At 42.0% G+C, this 17,834-nt stretch overlaps 2 protein-coding genes across 3 annotated transcripts; both read left to right on the top strand.

Moving 5' to 3' along the window:
- The first annotated feature begins 755 nt into the window (after window positions 1-755).
- Window positions 756-7,073, top strand: LOC109203284 (chondroadherin-like protein). Of its 2 annotated transcripts, XM_025909741.1 has the most exons (10): window positions 756-889; window positions 2,718-2,879; window positions 3,485-3,679; window positions 3,806-3,961; window positions 4,078-4,223; window positions 4,319-4,514; window positions 5,293-5,436; window positions 5,552-5,697; window positions 5,791-5,986; window positions 6,710-7,073. In XM_025909741.1, the coding sequence occupies exons 2-9, from the start codon at window positions 2,718-2,720 to the stop codon at window positions 5,933-5,935; spliced, it is 1,290 nt and encodes a 429-aa protein (XP_025765526.1). In that variant the 5' UTR covers window positions 756-889; the 3' UTR covers window positions 5,936-5,986; window positions 6,710-7,073. The 2 variants fall into 2 exon arrangements, with proteins under 2 accessions (XP_025765526.1, XP_025765527.1); XM_025909742.1 differs by lacking the exon at window positions 5,293-5,436 and having other exon boundaries at window positions 6,710-7,072.
- A 2,316-nt stretch (window positions 7,074-9,389) lies between these two features.
- Window positions 9,390-17,467, top strand: chadlb (chondroadherin-like b). Its single transcript, XM_019362811.2, is given in 12 exon segments — window positions 9,390-9,525; window positions 11,159-11,326; window positions 11,730-11,924; window positions 12,049-12,204; window positions 12,321-12,466; window positions 13,999-14,280; window positions 14,379-14,589; window positions 15,130-15,403; window positions 15,478-15,833; window positions 15,835-15,891; window positions 15,976-16,142; window positions 16,375-17,467. Coding segments are annotated over 11 exon segments (2,322 nt in total). The 5' UTR covers window positions 9,390-9,525; the 3' UTR covers window positions 16,685-17,467.
- The last annotated feature ends 367 nt before the right edge of the window (window positions 17,468-17,834 follow it).

Here is a 17,834-nt window from a genome sequence, read left to right as displayed (position 1 = left end):
GGCCTGTGCCCCCCTCCCCGGCCAACCCGCTGGACACGCCACAGACAGTGGTCCCTCGTTTATCGCGGGAGTTGCGTTCTAAAAATAACCCGCGGTAGGTGAAATCCGCGAAGTAGCCTACTTTATTTTTTAAAATTATTATAGATGTTTTAAGACTGTAAAACCCTTCACTACACACTTTATACACTTTTCTCACACAGGCATGAACATTTTCACACTTTTCTCTTTTGTTTAAACACTCTTAAAGTTCAAACCTTCATAGAAACAAGTCCAGTATTACAGAATGAAACGTGCAAACTGTGCAAAACGTTTCGTCAGCATTGTTGTGTTTGTTGGGAAGAAAACTTACAAACATACAGTACAGCCATACATGCCAACCAGTGCCCCTCCCGAAAATCTCCCCTGGGCTTCTGAAACAACAACCAGGGCTTAACCCCCAGTAAGCCACCCCGCTCCGCCGATGTATGATACACTTACTACTTTTCTTCCATCGTCCTACCAGCTGACGCAAGAATGTGAGGTGAATGTCAGCTGGTAGGACGATGGAAGAGAAGTAGTAAGTGTATCAACTTCATGGTCCGGCGTTTTGGGCTGAACCATTTGTTAATAGAGGGGGGAACACTATGTAATATATTCGGTTTTAGAATTTATATTCAGTATTAACTGTAGCTAGGCTCAAAGTCTTAATACCATCTAATGTAAATAAAAGTACTGTCATATGTACAACCAGGTTGGCACAAGGGGTAGCAAGAGATCATTTTAGGGTGCCACATGCCACCCCTGCCAAGAAACCTGCAGGACACCTGCGATAGGGGGGGATCTGCAACCATCAGTAGCTGGTAGACATTTCACGTCTCATCCGAGAAGCTTCTTCAATTCTAAGAATAAGGTGAGAGCGCCATATTTCGTGAGTAAGTTTTTTAAAAGGATTCTATCATTGAATGTCGGGATATAAAAGTACCTAATACACATATTTAAACGACTGGTGTCCGGGGAAATGGTTAATAACCGATGCAAAGGTGTTCAGCTCTTTATTTTTATTTTGTATCAAAAAGGGAATTATGTTTTTAATAACGAACCTTACTACTAGTGTGGCCGACTCACACCCAGTAGTGTAAGGAGTGTTATTGTTTACACAGTTTACTGCTAAACCCTTTTTTTTTTTCTTCTTTTTTCTTTTTTTTGCCATGTACTAATTCCACGCTAGACAGCTGCAAAATTATTCAGCATTCTCACAATATGCAAAAGACGTAAATAAATACATTTTTATTTCCTTTCTCGCTTTCTGGGTAACAATGTGCCAGTTTTGGCCCCCGTGTCGCAGTTTGACCTTAAACACGCGCTTTTAGGCACAGACCTGGCTATTGGAGCATTTTGGTAAACCTAGTCCCTGCGCATATTTTACACAACCATCCCGCCTATTACCGCAGCTCGTCCAGATCCTACAGTGTGATAACGACCCGCCAATTTATCATTCATTGCGGCAAATCACGGCGGAGACTGCGTTTAATTGAGTTTGCATTGTATTTCGTCGCTGGGTGCCTTTCTCACTACAGGGTGTGTGTGTGTGTGGAGAGGGGGGTGAGGGGGGATTCTGTCTCAGGCCATCCAGTGCAACTGCGGTGGGAGGAGGAGGTGTAAGGAGAGGAGAGGAGAAGAGAAGAGAGGAGAACCTTACCCCCCCCCCCCTCACTCCTCTCCTCCTGCACCTCACCTCACCCCCTCCTCCTCCTCCTCTCAGCTCCGCCTCTGTCTTACAAAACAATCAACTGGTAGTGTACGGAAAGTGTAGACGCAGAGCAGACGCTCAGGCCGGCGCTCATTCACTGAGCCTGTCGCTAGAGTCCCTCTGGTAGTTCCACAGCAGTGCAAGAACACATCTACTGACATAATGAGGTATAACCTCGTGATTTTCTTACAAAATTAAACATGTAGCGTTTTCCAACCTACTACATAAACAAACAGATACTGACAAGAAAGGTTGTCTGTGAAGCTGCAACCAGTGGACAACAGTGGAAAACAGTACTCACGAATGCAGGCAAAGGTTCACGTCTGTTAATCACACACGTTGTTTCCCACCGGTCGCCTTTTCTGTGGCTGGAAATAGGACACCAAGTTGCGCTGATCAGCCAGTCTTCACGCAAAATATTTCACCTAGCGTCTACATGCTCCTTCCTCCTGGAATCTGGGCCTCTCCCTCATTGAGGTGCTGACCCAGCTTTTCTAACATATCCTTTCAGCAGCTGATAGGACGCATCAGGGCACACCCAACACCTCAACCGGTGCCTGCTATTGACTAATTTGTCCACTGTCCAGTCAGTCCATAGTGGATTAAAACGATGTTATACATAAACACTAAAAACATGCATTACAAGTATCAAAGTAAAATCATGCAAATAAAATCAGAACCACACATGCAAATAAATATTAAAATCAGCATAAAACAGACTATAAAACAAATACAAATTTCCACTGTGTGACAGTAACCAAGGACAGTGTCCAACCTTATTGCAGGCTAAAGAATTACTAAAATCTAATCAGCAGTAATTTGTTGGTGTGTTTGCACCTTAAACATTTAATGTTACTGTTTGAATTTATATAGCAAAACTAAAAGACTGAATGTTTTCCATGCTGAAGCGCCTTCATGTTACTTGTTGGATTCAGTTTGACATGTTATGTGGCCAAACTAAAAGAGTGAATTAGGGTTTTCCCTACAGATGGACCTTCCCGTTACCTCTTGGATTCTGCTGATCAGCCTGCTGGTCTTCTGCATCTCTGCAGTCAAAGCAGCAAAATGCCCACAGGAGTGTTTCTGTGTCCAGCTCAATGTGACCTGTGTCAACAAGAACCTGACCCAGGTTCCTGCTACTGTTGATGAGGTAACTATAAACATATACACTTACTGGTCAGTTTGTTAGGTACAGCTTGCTAGGACCAGGTCATATCCTCTTCTATCTTCAGAACTGCCTTAATTCATCATGCATAAATTCAACAAGGTCCTAAAACATTCCTCCCAGATATTGGTCCGTATTAGCATGATAGCATCACACAGCTGCCTGCTGCACATCTAAGATGCAAATCTCCTGTTCCACCACATTCAAAAGGTGCTTTATTGGATTGAGATCTGGTGACTGTGGAGAAAATTTGAGTACAGTAAATTCAGTGTCATATTCATGGAACATGTTTGAGATGATTTGAGCTCTGTGGTACGCTATCCTGCTGGAAGCAGCCATCAGAAGTTGAATGCACTGTGGGCATAAAAGGGATGGAAATGGTTAGCAACAACAGTCGGGTAAGCTGTGGAGTTTAAACAATCCTCAAAAATGGGGCTGTTTAAACAATTCTGTTGAACAGGTGTTTATTTCCAGGCAAATACAAATTTTAATACCCCTGTTAAAGAATGATAAGGCTTGGGCTAAACTTCTCAAGCTGTAGTACCTATTAAATACTTATTATTACCCTCTAATATATAATCTCCTTATAGAGAACAGTCAAACTGGACCTTCGAGGTAATGACTTACAGGAACTTCCCACTGGGGCTTTCATGCACACCCCCTACCTGACTCACCTGTTGCTGCAGCGCTGTAACATCCACAAGGTGAAGGAGGGGGCGTTCCGTGGCCTCGATCGCCTGGTCCTCCTCGACCTTGCCAACAACAACATTGAGATCCTCTACCAGGTATTCTTAGACTTAAACCACATATATCCCATTGTCATTTTAAGTGGTTTTTAAAAAATAAAAATTAACTTCAAGAAGTCTACCCAACCATTCTCAGTGCAGTCCTTTGTTTTTTTATGATTCTAGGAGTCATTTGATGGTTTGTTCTTGCTAAAGTGGCTTATTATTGACGATAATCATGTGAAAGAGATCCAGCCTGGAGCGTTCTCTCAGCTGGGCTCCCTCAACCTGCTCTCCCTCTCACACAATCAGCTGGTTTACATCCCTAATATGGCATTCCAGGTACCCACACTAAACCGTCTGTACAAAATACTTCAAAATGGAAAATTTCAAATATTTTACAGATATGCACCTGTTGCTGGAGCCTTAAATAAAATGTCTGCTTCCTTTGCTTTCAGGGCCTGCAGAATATCAAGAGGATTCGTCTTAGTTACAACTTACTAATCTACCTGGACACTGAAGCCTTTGTCGAACTGGTTAACCTAACCCGTCTGAACCTGTCCAGGAATCCAATCCTCTGCATCTGTTACCTGCGTCCACTAAGGTACGATGGGCTGTTGTTGGTCATGTACTGACAGCTTCAGGAAACCTCAGGAAAGTGATCAGCACGATTTCTTTTTTTTCCCCCCTATTCTGCAGAGAGTGGGCTATCCATAACAAAGTGAAGCTGATGGGGACTTGTGGAGGGCCATCCCATCTTTCAGGTGAGAGACTGAACGCTGTCCACCCTTCTGACCTGAGATGCCAGAGTGAGGAAGAGGAAGCAGCAGGGATCACACCACGACCCACTGAAGAACCAAACAAGGTCAAGTGTCCTGCCAACTGTGCCTGTGAGGTGAGTGTCACTACTTTTTTGTATATTTATATTTCATTTAATGCCTTCAGTCAGTTCCTTCATCATAATTATGCAAATTCTCATAACCACTGATCAATGGCCACTGATCAATGGCCATGAGTACCATTCACAGAGAGTTGGGTAATGGCTGCAATCACAGCATTGTAAGATGGCAAAAGATGTAACCTTAGGCCCCCTCCTCAAATCAAGGAGGGGGCCTAAGGTTACATCTGTGCGGCAGTGCCAGAGAGAGGCTGAGCTCTGCTTTGGAGAGGAGGTGCCAGGATTAACACTGAGTCAGCTGCCACAGGGGCACACTCTGCACTCACATTCAATTTTTCACCTTTGAAAAACTAGCAGGGATGTTTTTTGGGGGGGTTCTAGTCAAAGGCCAAGTCCAACCACTGATTTCTGCTCCTAACTTTCATTTTCTATGAAGGCTTCACAGAGACTGTCCAAGAATGTCTTAATTTTTTATTTTTCTACTTGTGCTTGTGACTTATATTTTTATAGAAAATAGATACAAATGCTTTAAAAAAGAAAAAAAAACTTCACATCAATCAGACTTGAGTTTAATGTGTTTAAAATGATTAATGACTGTAACCTGAAGTGAAGTGAACATCCTACTTTAAGTAATTAATCAAGTTAAAATTTACAAATTTAAAAAAAAATGACACAAAACAGAAATTTATTTCAGAAACATGCTTTTATATCTGTGGAAATCTCGGTTTACATATCATCAGTGTTTCTGAAATAAACTGGGAAATTTGTAGAATAGATCCCACCAGTGTGGCAGATGCTTATTATTGACCATAATCGTGTGGAAGAGATCCAGCCTGGAGCGTTCTCTCAGCTGGGCTTCCTCAACCTGCTCTCCCTCTCACACAATCAGCTGGTTCACATCCCTAATATGGCATTCCAGGTACCCACACTAAACTGTCTGTACAAAATACTTCAAAATGGAAATTTCAACTATTTTACAGATATGCACCTGTTGCTGGAGCCTTAAATAAAATGCCAGCTTCCTTTGCTTTCAGGGCCTGCAGAATATCGAGAAGCTTTGTCTTAGTTACAACTTTCTAAACTACCTGGACACTGAAGCCTTTGTCGAACTGGTTAACCTAAAACGTCTGAACCTGTCCAGGAATCCAATCCTCTGCATCTGTTGCCTGCGTCCACTAAGGTACGATGGGCTGTTGTTGGTCATGTACTGACAGCTTCAGGAAACCTCAGGAAAGTGATCAGCACGATTTCTTTTTTCCCCCCTATTCTGCAGAGAGTGGGCTTTCTATAACAAAGTGAAGCTGGTGGGGACTTGTGGAGGGCCATCCCATCTTTCGGGTGAGAGCCTGGACGCTGTCCACCCTCCTGAGCTGAGATGCCAGAATGAGGAAGAGGAAGCAGCCAGGATCACACCATGACCCACTGAAGAACCGAACAAGGTCAAGTGTCCTGCCAACTGTGTCCGTGAGGTGAGTGTCACTACTTTTTTGTATATTTATATTTCATTTAATGCCTTCCATATTTTCCAAGCTGAGTTTAACCTCTTTACCTGTGTTTGCCAATGATAGTAGGTTATAGTTGAACACATTGAGGAATAGGCTGGATTCTTGATTAGGTTAGAAAATCAATGCCAAGTTTAAGTCTGTAAAAACTAGCAGCTGATTTGCCGTTTTTCCATGACTTGTGTTTTTAATCTACCAATTAACAGCCCTCAAGTTCATTGATCGAAAAAGGTTTTAAATTGAGCCAGGTTTGATGTTTTCCTCTACTTCGGATATTAATGTAAGCTAAGATGGTTTCAAATTTAACACATCAGAATGAATCAGTTGTCCTAACTAACTCTTAAGAGGTTCGTATTTGATCAGAAGTAAAGAAACAACACTTTTAAAATCCAAGTTATTGGTCTGACTTTAGCTCCTCTAATGTGTGACTGCCCCCTACTGCCACTATGCATGTAAGACAGCTGCAAGTCAATAATGTAGTTAAACAGGACTGAGGTTTGGGCAGTGAGAGATTCTAGTATGTGGAAAAAAATGTTTCGCATGTGTGATTGTTGTTTATTACAGGAACAAAACCATTTCCAAAGATGCATCTTTATCTGTTAAGATTAGCTTTAAGGTCCACATATTATACCATTTGAACATGAAATAACTAACACTAGTAACTAATTTGGATCTTTTCTCTTTATCTAGGTGGATGGAGAAAGTTAACCTGAAGGTGCGAGCCACCTGTGCCAAATGAAGGGTATTTCCTTCTGTATAGTATTGTTTATTTTATTTTTAAGTAATATTTTGAGTTGTATTGTATGCAGCGTTTTACTTTTCAAACCATTTATTTGTGCAAATGAGTTTGTAAATTAGATAAATAATGTTATTCCTGTTTCTTTGTTTAGATTGTATCGTTTGGTCTAACCTATTTCTTAATGGTAGAGACTAATGAGGTGCATGTGTGTGTAAAATTCTGTACAAAACAAGTAAGATTTTGACAACCGGGGTTGTTTTAAAATGGTACCAGATGGTGCTAGAAAATAAAGTACACTTGTAAGAAATTTGACCAGTCTGCTGATGCTGTCTACTTATCACCTTCCTTACCACTTGCTTTACACTACCTCACAGCCAGCAAAGGCCACCAAAGCAACCAAACCCAAACCGATGCACCTCAACGGCCATCGGCAGGTCAAGATGCTCAAGGCCAAATCCAAAATTCGTGGGAGTCCAAACACAAAGCAGGGTGCAGCAAAGAAAGCTGCTAGAAGCACAAAGAGACGCAGCATGGCCTGAATCTGCCACCTTTTGCTGTGCTGACGTTTTAAAGTCAGGGCTTCAATACAAACATCAGCACAGCACAGAACCAAAGTTTTGAGGTTAAACACTGAACTGAACTGTCCCAGCTGCAGGAGTCGGGCTTGTTTTTCACACCAATCATTCTTGCTGTCTTAGCACAATGTTGAACAACAGTATAAATTCTTTGTACGGTTGCATTAGTAAGCTATATCATGTTAGGCTTTAACTTTTATCACCTTAAAAGCGCTACAGTCAGATATTTGCACAGTACTAGTAGTTTTGCCACAGTGAATCTTAAATCAAGCAATTACGATTTAAGCTTTGATTTAAGGAGTTAATCTGTTTAGGAATTACAGCTCAAAATTAACTGAATAAACTAACATAATTTTTTGATATCAGGATTGTTTTTAATACTTGGATGAATGTATGTAGCATTTGGCTGATTCTGAACAGAGTATGGGCCTGTATAATCCACATATCATTGTCCTACTTCTGTCAGTGGTCGCATCATCAATAAACACTAGTGATCGCTGCCTGGGTTCCTTTGGCAGCCATATACATGCCCATAGGAAAATGGCATTTTAATATGAGCAGGCACCATTGGAACAGTGTCTATATGACTGATTAATAACGACAACCAATTTAGGTTCTCTATCGCTTTTTATAGTCAAACATTGAAATTCAACACAGCACACATTTTTCAAAGCTTTGTTATGCAGAGATTCCTCAAATATAGTTGCACTGAGTGGGCTGTATTATGTAATACTACATGAGAAACTTTCAACAGAATATCAGTCATTTACCTGCACAGGTTCGGCATGTCTCCAAATCGGCTGATAGGAGATTAGACATCCAAATATTTAAGGAACTTCAGCGATGCATCTCCGAAAGTTGATTCTGTTCATCTGGACGTAACGTTTTCAGTGGGAGAAATGTTTAATCACTAATGGTAAATGGACTGATTCTCATATAGAGCTTTTCTACTCTCCCGGAGTACTCAAAGCACTCTATACAACATGCCTTATTCACACGCACTTCTAAACGCAAGTGCAAACTAATCTACATTCACACTCTAATGAACACATCAGAGGGCCATTTGGGGTTAGTATCTTGCCCAAGGATACTTGACATGCAGACTGGGGAAGACAAGGATCGAACCACGAACCTTCCGATCAGTAGCTGATCTGCTCTACCACCTGAGCCACAACCACCCTAAGTGACTTCTTCAGTCTCAGCTGACTGCAGGTTTCTCCAATCTTATAAATAGTACATTTGCATAATGACTGAAACCAGCACCCCTGAAGGAACAATGGGCTGGGAGGTCAGTTCCTTCACCATAATTATGCAAATTCTCATGACCATTGATCAACAACCACTGATCAATGACTACTGATCAATGGTCATGAGTACCATTCACAGAGAGTTGGGTAATGGCTGCAATCACAGCATTGTAAGATGGCAAAAGATGTAACCTTAGGCCCCCTGAGGAGGGCCCCTCCCTCTCACAGATCATTGATATTATCCCTCCTGACTGATTCTTGCCACTACTGCATGAGACTGTCCCTGCATCGCACTGAGGCTTCACAGAAAGTCCAACTCCAGGATGACATATCCATAGGTGCTATCACAAGAAGGTACAGACTAAAGTGTTGAGGAGATGTGAGGAGCCCTGGGTAGGGCTGTAGAATAGCATCAACCCAGCATCAGGACCAGTAGCTGCTCATCTGTATGGGAAGTAACAGCCCCATAATACCATCTAGCTTGACCAGTTTGGCAGTGGGGTAGAGATGGTCTGGGTAGACATATCCTTGAAGAGAACAGAAACCTCCACTTGGTATCCTGATGAAATCCTCAGACCAAATGTGGGTGGAGAATAATTCCTATCCACAGTTATACTGTGATCAGAGTTTTTACATATTTTAATGTATTTTTTTTTAATGTCACTTTCATTTTTAGTGGTGCATATGAAAGTTACAGTCTTTAGCATTGGCTCTGGGGTTACTGATTCTCCTCACTTTGGGCTGAACTAGTCCTTTAATAAACTCTGAGGCGCAGTGAGCAGACTGCAGCAGTGGGGTTGGAGGTGGAGGTAGCAAAGGAGCAGACGTGAAAGAAGGGGATAGACGGAGTTTGTTTTGGATGGGGCGACAAGCAGGGGAAGAGCGGCGGAGTTCGTCATAGACTGAGGGACCAGTAGCGCTCTGCAGCTGGACGGAACCGCCACGGTGAGTTTGTGCGTAAAGGGGATTCCTATCATTGAATGTCCGGATTTAAAAGTATTACACACATTCAAACGATTGTAATGGTGTCCGGGAAACACTTAAACAGGCCGGAACGGTTAATACCCCGATGCTCAGGTATTTAGTCCTGTATTTTGTTTTGCGTCAAAAAGGAAAGTATCGTCTTTTAATAGCGAACCTTAGTATTTTTTTGTTATAAGCACTTGACTTGAACAAATGTAACCTGATATCTACACAAATCATATTCAGATTTTTGTAATGATCGTAGTTTAGGCTAAATCAGTGTCTCGGGGCTGTACAGTGCCTGCTATGTCGCACTGCCCGGTGGACAGGCGTGTGTTTTCAGGGGAAACGCATTTTGGCACAGCCCCGGCAGAGAAAGACAGTGTGCCTTTGTGCACGGCCGGTGCGGCTGCTCCTCCACGGTTTGGACCTGTTGATCCCCGGGGAGACGAAGACAAACAGCCCGAACTGAGGAAATTCCTTCCTCTCTAGTTTCTGGGCCTCTTTCTGTTCAGGTGGTTGCTCGAAGAAAATATGGCGTGAATAAATATGAAACTAGCAGTTTAATTCTTTTAAAACGTGTGGTACAGCTTCGTTTCCCTGCTGCTTGAGATGACACCAAAAGGAAGAGTTTCCAGTTAGTTCAGTCTAGAGAGGAGAGTTTGACGAGTTAAAAGGTCAGATTTTCACATATTTTCAACCTTTTATACCAACCTTATCATTAAACTTGACTTTAAATGCACATAGCAAATAAGTTCATGAATTTGCCGTTTGTGTTGTGCGGTCAATGGTTTCTTTAAGGTCACAGTTTTAACAGAAAAAATTTAGCCATAGCATACTGCACGTGTCCACATTTCCAGAGTCCAAACTGTAGAGTGTGGAGCTCTGAAGCTTTTCATGTCCGTTCCTGTGGATCAGCACTGTTGATCCAACATGGGAATGTGGTTTTAAGGCATTCCAGTGAAGACTACGGCAGACCAATCTGACCAAATGGCATTAATCCCCAAGGGTGCAGAAGGGTTTCTTTTTTTTTTTTTTTTTAAATTACCTTCAGCTTTGGAAAAGGAAAAAAATAACTGAATGACACACAGCTTTTTCTCACGGTGTCCGAATTCAGTGATAATAACATTTTTTAAAACTCCCTCTGAGAACGACATTCCTTATGATTCTACTAACCAAGGACAGCTTTCGACCTTTTTGCAGGCTAAAATAATTATTCTTGGTTTAATGAGAATCTATTACAATGACATCTCTTGCATCAATAACACTTTGATGCAAATCTGTCAATAAAAATGTGCTTAAAGTGTAAAAAAACAAAACAAAATACCTCTAAAAGAAGTTGCCCCTGTAACTGATATATTAGTACATTAACACTATTTTTTATCCAAATGCATATAAATTAATGTTGAAGCTGTCAACATGAACAGAAAACTGGAAAGCTGTATGCATGAATAAATTATCTATTATGGTACATCACCGCAAAAAAAAAAAAAAAAAAAAAAAAAAAAAAAAACGAATCTGCGGTAATTTGTTGGCGTACGTGCACCTTAAACATTTAGCATTGCAGTTTGACATGTGGCCAAACTAAAAGAGTGAATTAGGGTTTTCCCTACAGATGGACCTTCCCGTTACCTTTGGGATTCTGCTGATCAGCCTGCTGGTCCACTGCGTCCCTGCAGTCCAAGCAGCAAAATGCCCACAGCAGTGTTTCTGTGACCAAATCCAACTCACTGTGACCTGTGTCAACAAGAACCTGACCCAGGTTCCTCCTGCTGTTGATGAGGTATCTATAAACATATACACTTACTGGTCAGTTCATAGGTACACCTTTCTAGCACCAGGTCGTATCCTCTCAGATTCAACAAGGTCCTAAAGCATTCCAAACAGATTTTGGTCCATATTAGGATGATAGCATCACACAACTGCTGCACATTTGTCTGCTGCACATCTACGATACAAATCTAGATGGAAATGATTAGCAACAACACTCGGGTAAGCTGTGGTGTTTAAACAATCCTCAAAAATGTTTTTTTTTAAACAATTCTCTGTTGAACAGGTGTTTATTTCCAGGCAAATACAAATTTTAATACCCCTGTTAAAGAATGATAAGGCTTGGGCTAAACTTCCCAAGCTGTAGTACCTATTAAATACTTATTATTACCCTCTAATATATAATCTCCTTATAGATAACAGTCAAACTGGACCTTCGAGGTAATGACATACAGGAACTTCCCACTGGGGCTTTCATGCACACCCCCTACCTGACTCACCTGTCGCTGCAGCGCTGTAACATCCACAAGGTGAAGGAGGGGGCGTTCCGTGGCCTCGGTCGCCTGGTCTTCCTCAACCTTGCCAACAACAACATTGACATCCTCTACCAGGTATTCTTAGACTTAAACCACATATATCCCATTGTCATTTTAAGTGGTTTTTAAAAAATAAAATTAACTTTGAGAAGTCTACCCAACCATTCTCAGTGCAGTCCTTTGTTTTTTATGATTCTAGGAGTCATTTGATGGTTTGTCCTCGCTAAAGCAGCTTATTATTGACCGTAATCGTGTGGAAGAGATCCAGCCTGGAGCGTTCTCTCAGCTGGGCTCCCTCAACCTGCTCTCCCTCTCACACAATCAGCTGGTTTACATCCCTAATATGGCATTCCAGGTACCCACACTAAACCGTCTGTACAAAATACTTCAAAATGGAAAATTTCAAATATTTTAAAGAGATGCACATCTTGTTGGAGCCTTAAATAAAATGCCAGCTTCCTTTGCTTTCAGGGCCTGCAGAATATCAAGTGGCTTCGTCTTAGTTACAACTTTCTAAACTACCTGGACACTGAAGCCTTTGCTGGACTGTTCACACTAACTCGTCTCAGCCTGGATCACAACGAGTTACAGTTTTTCCCCACTGAGACAATGACCAGGTGAAGTGAGAGGCACCAGCGCTCAGCATGGGGGCTAAATAGGAATCTCACACTGGATGTAAATCTAGACAAAAACTAAAATCCAATGTGACGATTATGACATTATAATTAACAGCAAAGTACAGGCCTTTCCACACAATACAGGTTCTTAAGCTTTTTCTGGCATTCTCGACTTCCAAAGCTGAAAAAATGACACATCTCTCTCTTTTTTAATCATTGATTACCAATAATTAAAAGAGTCCAATTTGTATCACCTAAAAAAAAAGGGAATAGCATCAGCAAAGTCTCCAAAGACTCCACCCCACACTTTGAAAACTACTGTCAAAGACTGTACATTAAAGATGGACATAGCTACTGTGAATCACAGTGGGACTCAACCTTTGATATTTTAGGCATTACAACGTTGGTTTGTTTCTACTGGATGTGATGATCAATGGGTTGAACTGACTGAAAAACTTAGGACACCGCATGAGTTGTCAATCACAAGGTGGCCACACCCTAAAGCAATGGTTCCCATTCTTTATCCAATGTTCCCCGATAGTCTTGTCAGAGTAAAAAAAAAGCACTTTCCTTCACTCTTCAACACATTCTGTGTTCTTGAGTTCAAATGAACTCCCATTTCTTGATTTGTGTTAGCTAACTGTTTCAGTCGTACACAACAATTAAATTACTTCTTTTAAAATGGTAAGCTAATAGTTATTCACCGCCTTGAGCGGACATTCTTGGACCCGCCTCCAAATTGTAACTTTTAGGGGCTTTTTGGGCAACGTTCCCTGAAGATTGCTGTTTGTTAGCTTTAAGCTACGGATCAGTAAGCTAGTCAATTCCTTTGCTTTAGATAACAATTTCAGCTGATTGCCTGTTATGTTTTTGCTGTTCTGTTAATGACATCATGTTTACAGCATGTTAAGCTGCTTATCCATACCTATAGCCATTAATTTATCAGTTATCCATACTTTTACTAAGTTATTTTAATTTGGTTTTGTTTGTTTGTTTGTTTTTTTTTCTTTAACTGTTTGACCATTATGTATAAATTAATATTATCTTCTGCAGTGCAGACCATTGACTCATTAGGAAAGCATTTTTTAGAGAGAGAGGTGTAGCGTCTCCCCAGCTGGTCAATACAAAGGATGCAGATTAAAGGTTATTAGGCCTCAAAGGTGAAGCCCGGTGGCTTCACTCTTCAGTATAACAGGGTCTATCCATCATTTATGTGCTATCTATTATCATTTATAAGTTATGCTGGTTAAGTTTTTTTTAATTAGGCTCTCCTATTTCTAGATAGAGAAGAAAATAGAAAATCTTTAGGTTTTAAATAAAGTCATGAGCTGTATGATATTAATCAGTAGAAAGAACAAAAGGGATTCAATTGTTTGTCAAATCCCTCTCTCACAGACAGTATAGTCCCTTGTCTGACCAAACTTCAACACAATGGACAGAAAGTCATTCACACCCGATGTCTGTGTTGACAAAGAGTAATAAGAGTAATAAGCATTGTTCTTATTTCCTGCCTTGTTCTTTTCTGCATCCAGGCTGCCAGAGGTGACTCGTCTCGATCTCAGCTACAACCCCATGACGTACCTGGGGGAGGAGGCTGTGTCCATGCCCAAGCTGACCCACCTCTTCCTGGACCACATGTCCCTGCAGGACCTGGTGAACACAGCGGTTTCAAAATCCCCCAACCTTATCCACCTGGACATCAGCAATAACCAGCTGCGTGTCATCCAGCCCTTCGCCGAAGGCTCACCGAAGCTGTCCCGTCTCAATCTGGCCGGGAATCCAATCCTCTGCAACTGTTACCTGCGTCCACTCAGGTACGGCGGGTTTTTGGTGGTCATGTCCTGACAGCTTCAGGAAACGTCAGGGAAGTGATCAGCACTTTGTTCTTGTTTTCTATTTTTTCCTACTGCAGAGAGTGGGCTATCTATAACAAAGTGAAGCTGATGGGGACTTGTGGAGGGCCATCCCATCTTTCAGGTGAGAACCTGGATGCTGTCCACCCTCCTGAGCTGAGATGCCAGAGTCAGGAAGACATCATAAAGGAAGAGGAAGCAGTCAGGATCATACCACGACCCACTGAAGAACCAAACAAGGTCAAGTGTCCTGCCAACTGTGCCTGTGAGGTGAGTGTCACTACTTTTTTGTATATTTATATTTCATTTAATGCTTTTCATATTTTCCAAGCTGAGTTTAACCTCTTTACCTGCTTTTGCCAATGATAGTAGGATGTAGTTGAACACATTGAGGAATACGCTGGATTCTTGATTAGGTTAGAAAATCAATGCCACCAAAGTCTGTAAAACTAGCGGTTGATTTGCCTTTTTTCCATGACCTGTGTTTTTAATCTACCAGTTAACAGCCTTCAAGTTCATTGATTGAAAAAGGGCTTTTTTTCCTCTACTCTGGCTATGAATTTAAGCTAAGATGGTTCTTTGCTGGCTGAAGTTTCAAATTTAACATACATCAAAATGAATCGGTTCTTCTAACTCTTAAGTGTTTCGTATTTGATCAGGAGTAAAGAAACAACACTTTTAAAATCCAAGTTACTGTTCTGATGGTAGTTAATCTTTTTATATTAATGTAAGAAGCTGGACAGTTTCATACATACACACAAGGTTGAAGCGTTGGTGAGCTCTTCATTTCCTTTACCTACCTGTCTACAGGCAGAGACACACCACTCTTCATGTGAGAACCGTGGTCACACTAAAGTGCCTCGCGGTTTCTCTGCCAGCACACGTCTCCTGGACCTGCGTGGCAACCACTTCCACTACATTCCCAGCAACAGCTTCCCCGGTGTCGCCCAGGTCGTGTCCTTGCACCTGCAGCGCTGCAAAATTGTGGATGTGGAGGGAGGGGCTTTCAGCGGGATGAAGGGACTGATATACCTGTACCTGTCTGAGAATGAGATTACTTCCCTGAGCCCAGATGCCTTTAAAGGTCTTTCACTGGCAACGCTACATTTGGAGTAGATGTTCAGACAAGATCCAAACTCACTTGCTTTTGTTTTTAAGGTCTCCCTAAGCTGACTTACCTCCATTTGGAAAAGAACCGCTTCACCAGCTTCCCCAAAGGTGTCTTCAAACTGGTGCCCAGTCTGCTCGCACTTCATCTGGAGAACAACTCCATCACCAAGCTGGAGCCAGGTATCATGACGGGGGCTGAGGGTTTGAGAGCTCTCTATCTCACCGGGAATGCCATTGTGCATGTGTCGCCCAGGGCTCTTTACCAGGCAAATGACTTGGACACGCTTCACCTGGGAGGAAATAAGCTCAGGGAGGTGCCCACTGAGGCACTGAGCAAGGCAGGGAATCTCCGAGACCTCAGGCTGTCTGGAAATTCAATTCGTTGGATCGGATCGAATGCTTTCAAAACCTCTGGGGAGGTCACTTAAAGAGCTGTACCTCGATAACATGGGACTGGAGAAGGTGAGCGGGCTTTGTGCACTCTACAAATGTTTTCATATGTAATGTAAATTTTTTTTCAAACTGATGTGATCACTCTTGCTGCAGATGTCGCAGAGCGCCCTGGCAGGACTGGGTCCTGGGTTGAGGAGTCTTTTCTTGGAGGGCAACCAGCTGGAGGAGGTCCCTGACTTCCACCCACTCACCGCTTTGGAGGTCATCAATCTCGCTGACAATCCTCTAATGTGTGACTGCCCCCTACTGCCACTACGCATGTAAGACAGCTGCAAGTCAATAATGTAGTTAAATAGCCCTGGGGTTTAGACGGTGAGAGATTGTAGTATGCGAAAATGTGTGAATGTTGTTTATTACAGGAACAAAACCATTTCCAAACACGCATCTTTATCTGTTAAGATTAGCTTTAAGGTCCACATATTATACTGTTTGGCTCAATTACATTAAATAACTAACAATAGTAACTAATTTGGATCTTTTCTTTTTATCTAGGTGGATTGAGAAAGTTAACCTGAAGGTGCGAGCCACCTGTGCCAATCCACCTGAATTGCGGGGTCGGAGGGTCAAGGATGTCCACGGGTTCAAAGCCTGCCCTGGTGGAGAGAGTCTTCCCTCTGCCCCTGCTGTCACCTCAAAGCCAGCAAAGGCCCCCAAGGCAACCAAACCCAAACCGATGCACCTCAACGGCCATCGGCAGGTCAAGATGCTCAAGGTCAAATCCAAAATTCGAGGCAGTCCAAACACAAAACAGGATGCAGCAAAGAAAGCTGCTAAAAGCACAAAGAGACGCAGCATGCCCTGAAACTCCCGCCTTTCGGCGTTGCATCCATTCTGGCGTTCCGTGCTGACGTTTTAAAGTCAGGGCTTCAATACAAACATCAGCACAGCACAGAACCAAAGTTTTGAGGTTAAACACTGAACTGAACTGTCCCAGCTGCAGGAGTCGGGCTTTTTTTTCAAACTAATCATTCTTGCTGTCTTAGCACAATGTTGAACAACAGTATAAATTCTTTGTACGGTTGCATTAGTAAGCTATATCATGTTAGGCTTTAACTTTTATCACCTTAAAAGCGCTACAGTCAGATATTTGCACAGTACTAGTAATTTTGCCACAGTACATTTTAAATCAAGTAATTAAGATTTAAACTTTGATTTAACGAGTTTATGTTAAAATTGTAAAAAATTAACTGGACAAACTAACATTTTTAATATAAGGATTGTTTTTAGTACTTGGATGAATGTATGTAGCATTTGGCTGATTCTGAACAGAGTATGGGCCTGTATAATCCACATATCATTGTCCTACTTCTATCAGCGGTCACATCATCAATAAACACTAGTGATCGCTCCCTGGTTTCCACTGGCAGCCATATTCATGCCCATACCATCACACTGCCTCCACCACGTTTGACATAGGATGTATTCTTCAGATCATGAGCTATTTCTCTAATTCTCCATACCTTTCCTATCATTCTGGTAAAAGTTAATCTGTCATATGTCGTCCCCGGCGGCATATGCACTCTTCTCCAGCACAGTGTAATCCAGGGGTGTCAAACTCCAGGCCTCGAAGGCCGGTGTCCTGCAGGTTTTAGATGTATCCTTGATCCAAGACAGCTGATTTAAATGGATGAATTACCTCCTCAACATGTCTTGAAATTCTCCAGAGGCCTGCTAATGAAATAATTATTTGATTCAGGTGTGCTGACCCAGGGTGATATCTAAAACCTGCAGGACACCGGCCCTCGAGGCCTGGAGTTCCCCACCCCTGGTCTAATCTGTTCTTACTTTTGACAAATTATTTGGACAGCATTTTGTATTTTTATTCATGAGGATATCTGTTGATGGTAGAAGGATTCTTGGCTTGGTTAGATGTTGTTTTTCCTAACCAGTGAAAGAATTCTCCAATTCTCCTTCAGGTGTCTTTCAGTGTTGCTGAGGTGGCCAGTAAATAC

Source organism: Oreochromis niloticus, linkage group LG8, assembly GCF_001858045.2.
Source record: "Oreochromis niloticus isolate F11D_XX linkage group LG8, O_niloticus_UMD_NMBU, whole genome shotgun sequence".
NCBI classification, from domain to species: domain Eukaryota; kingdom Metazoa; phylum Chordata; class Actinopteri; order Cichliformes; family Cichlidae; genus Oreochromis; species Oreochromis niloticus.
Note: the sequence above shows the minus strand (reverse complement) of the source record. Positions and strands in the feature narration are given on the sequence as shown.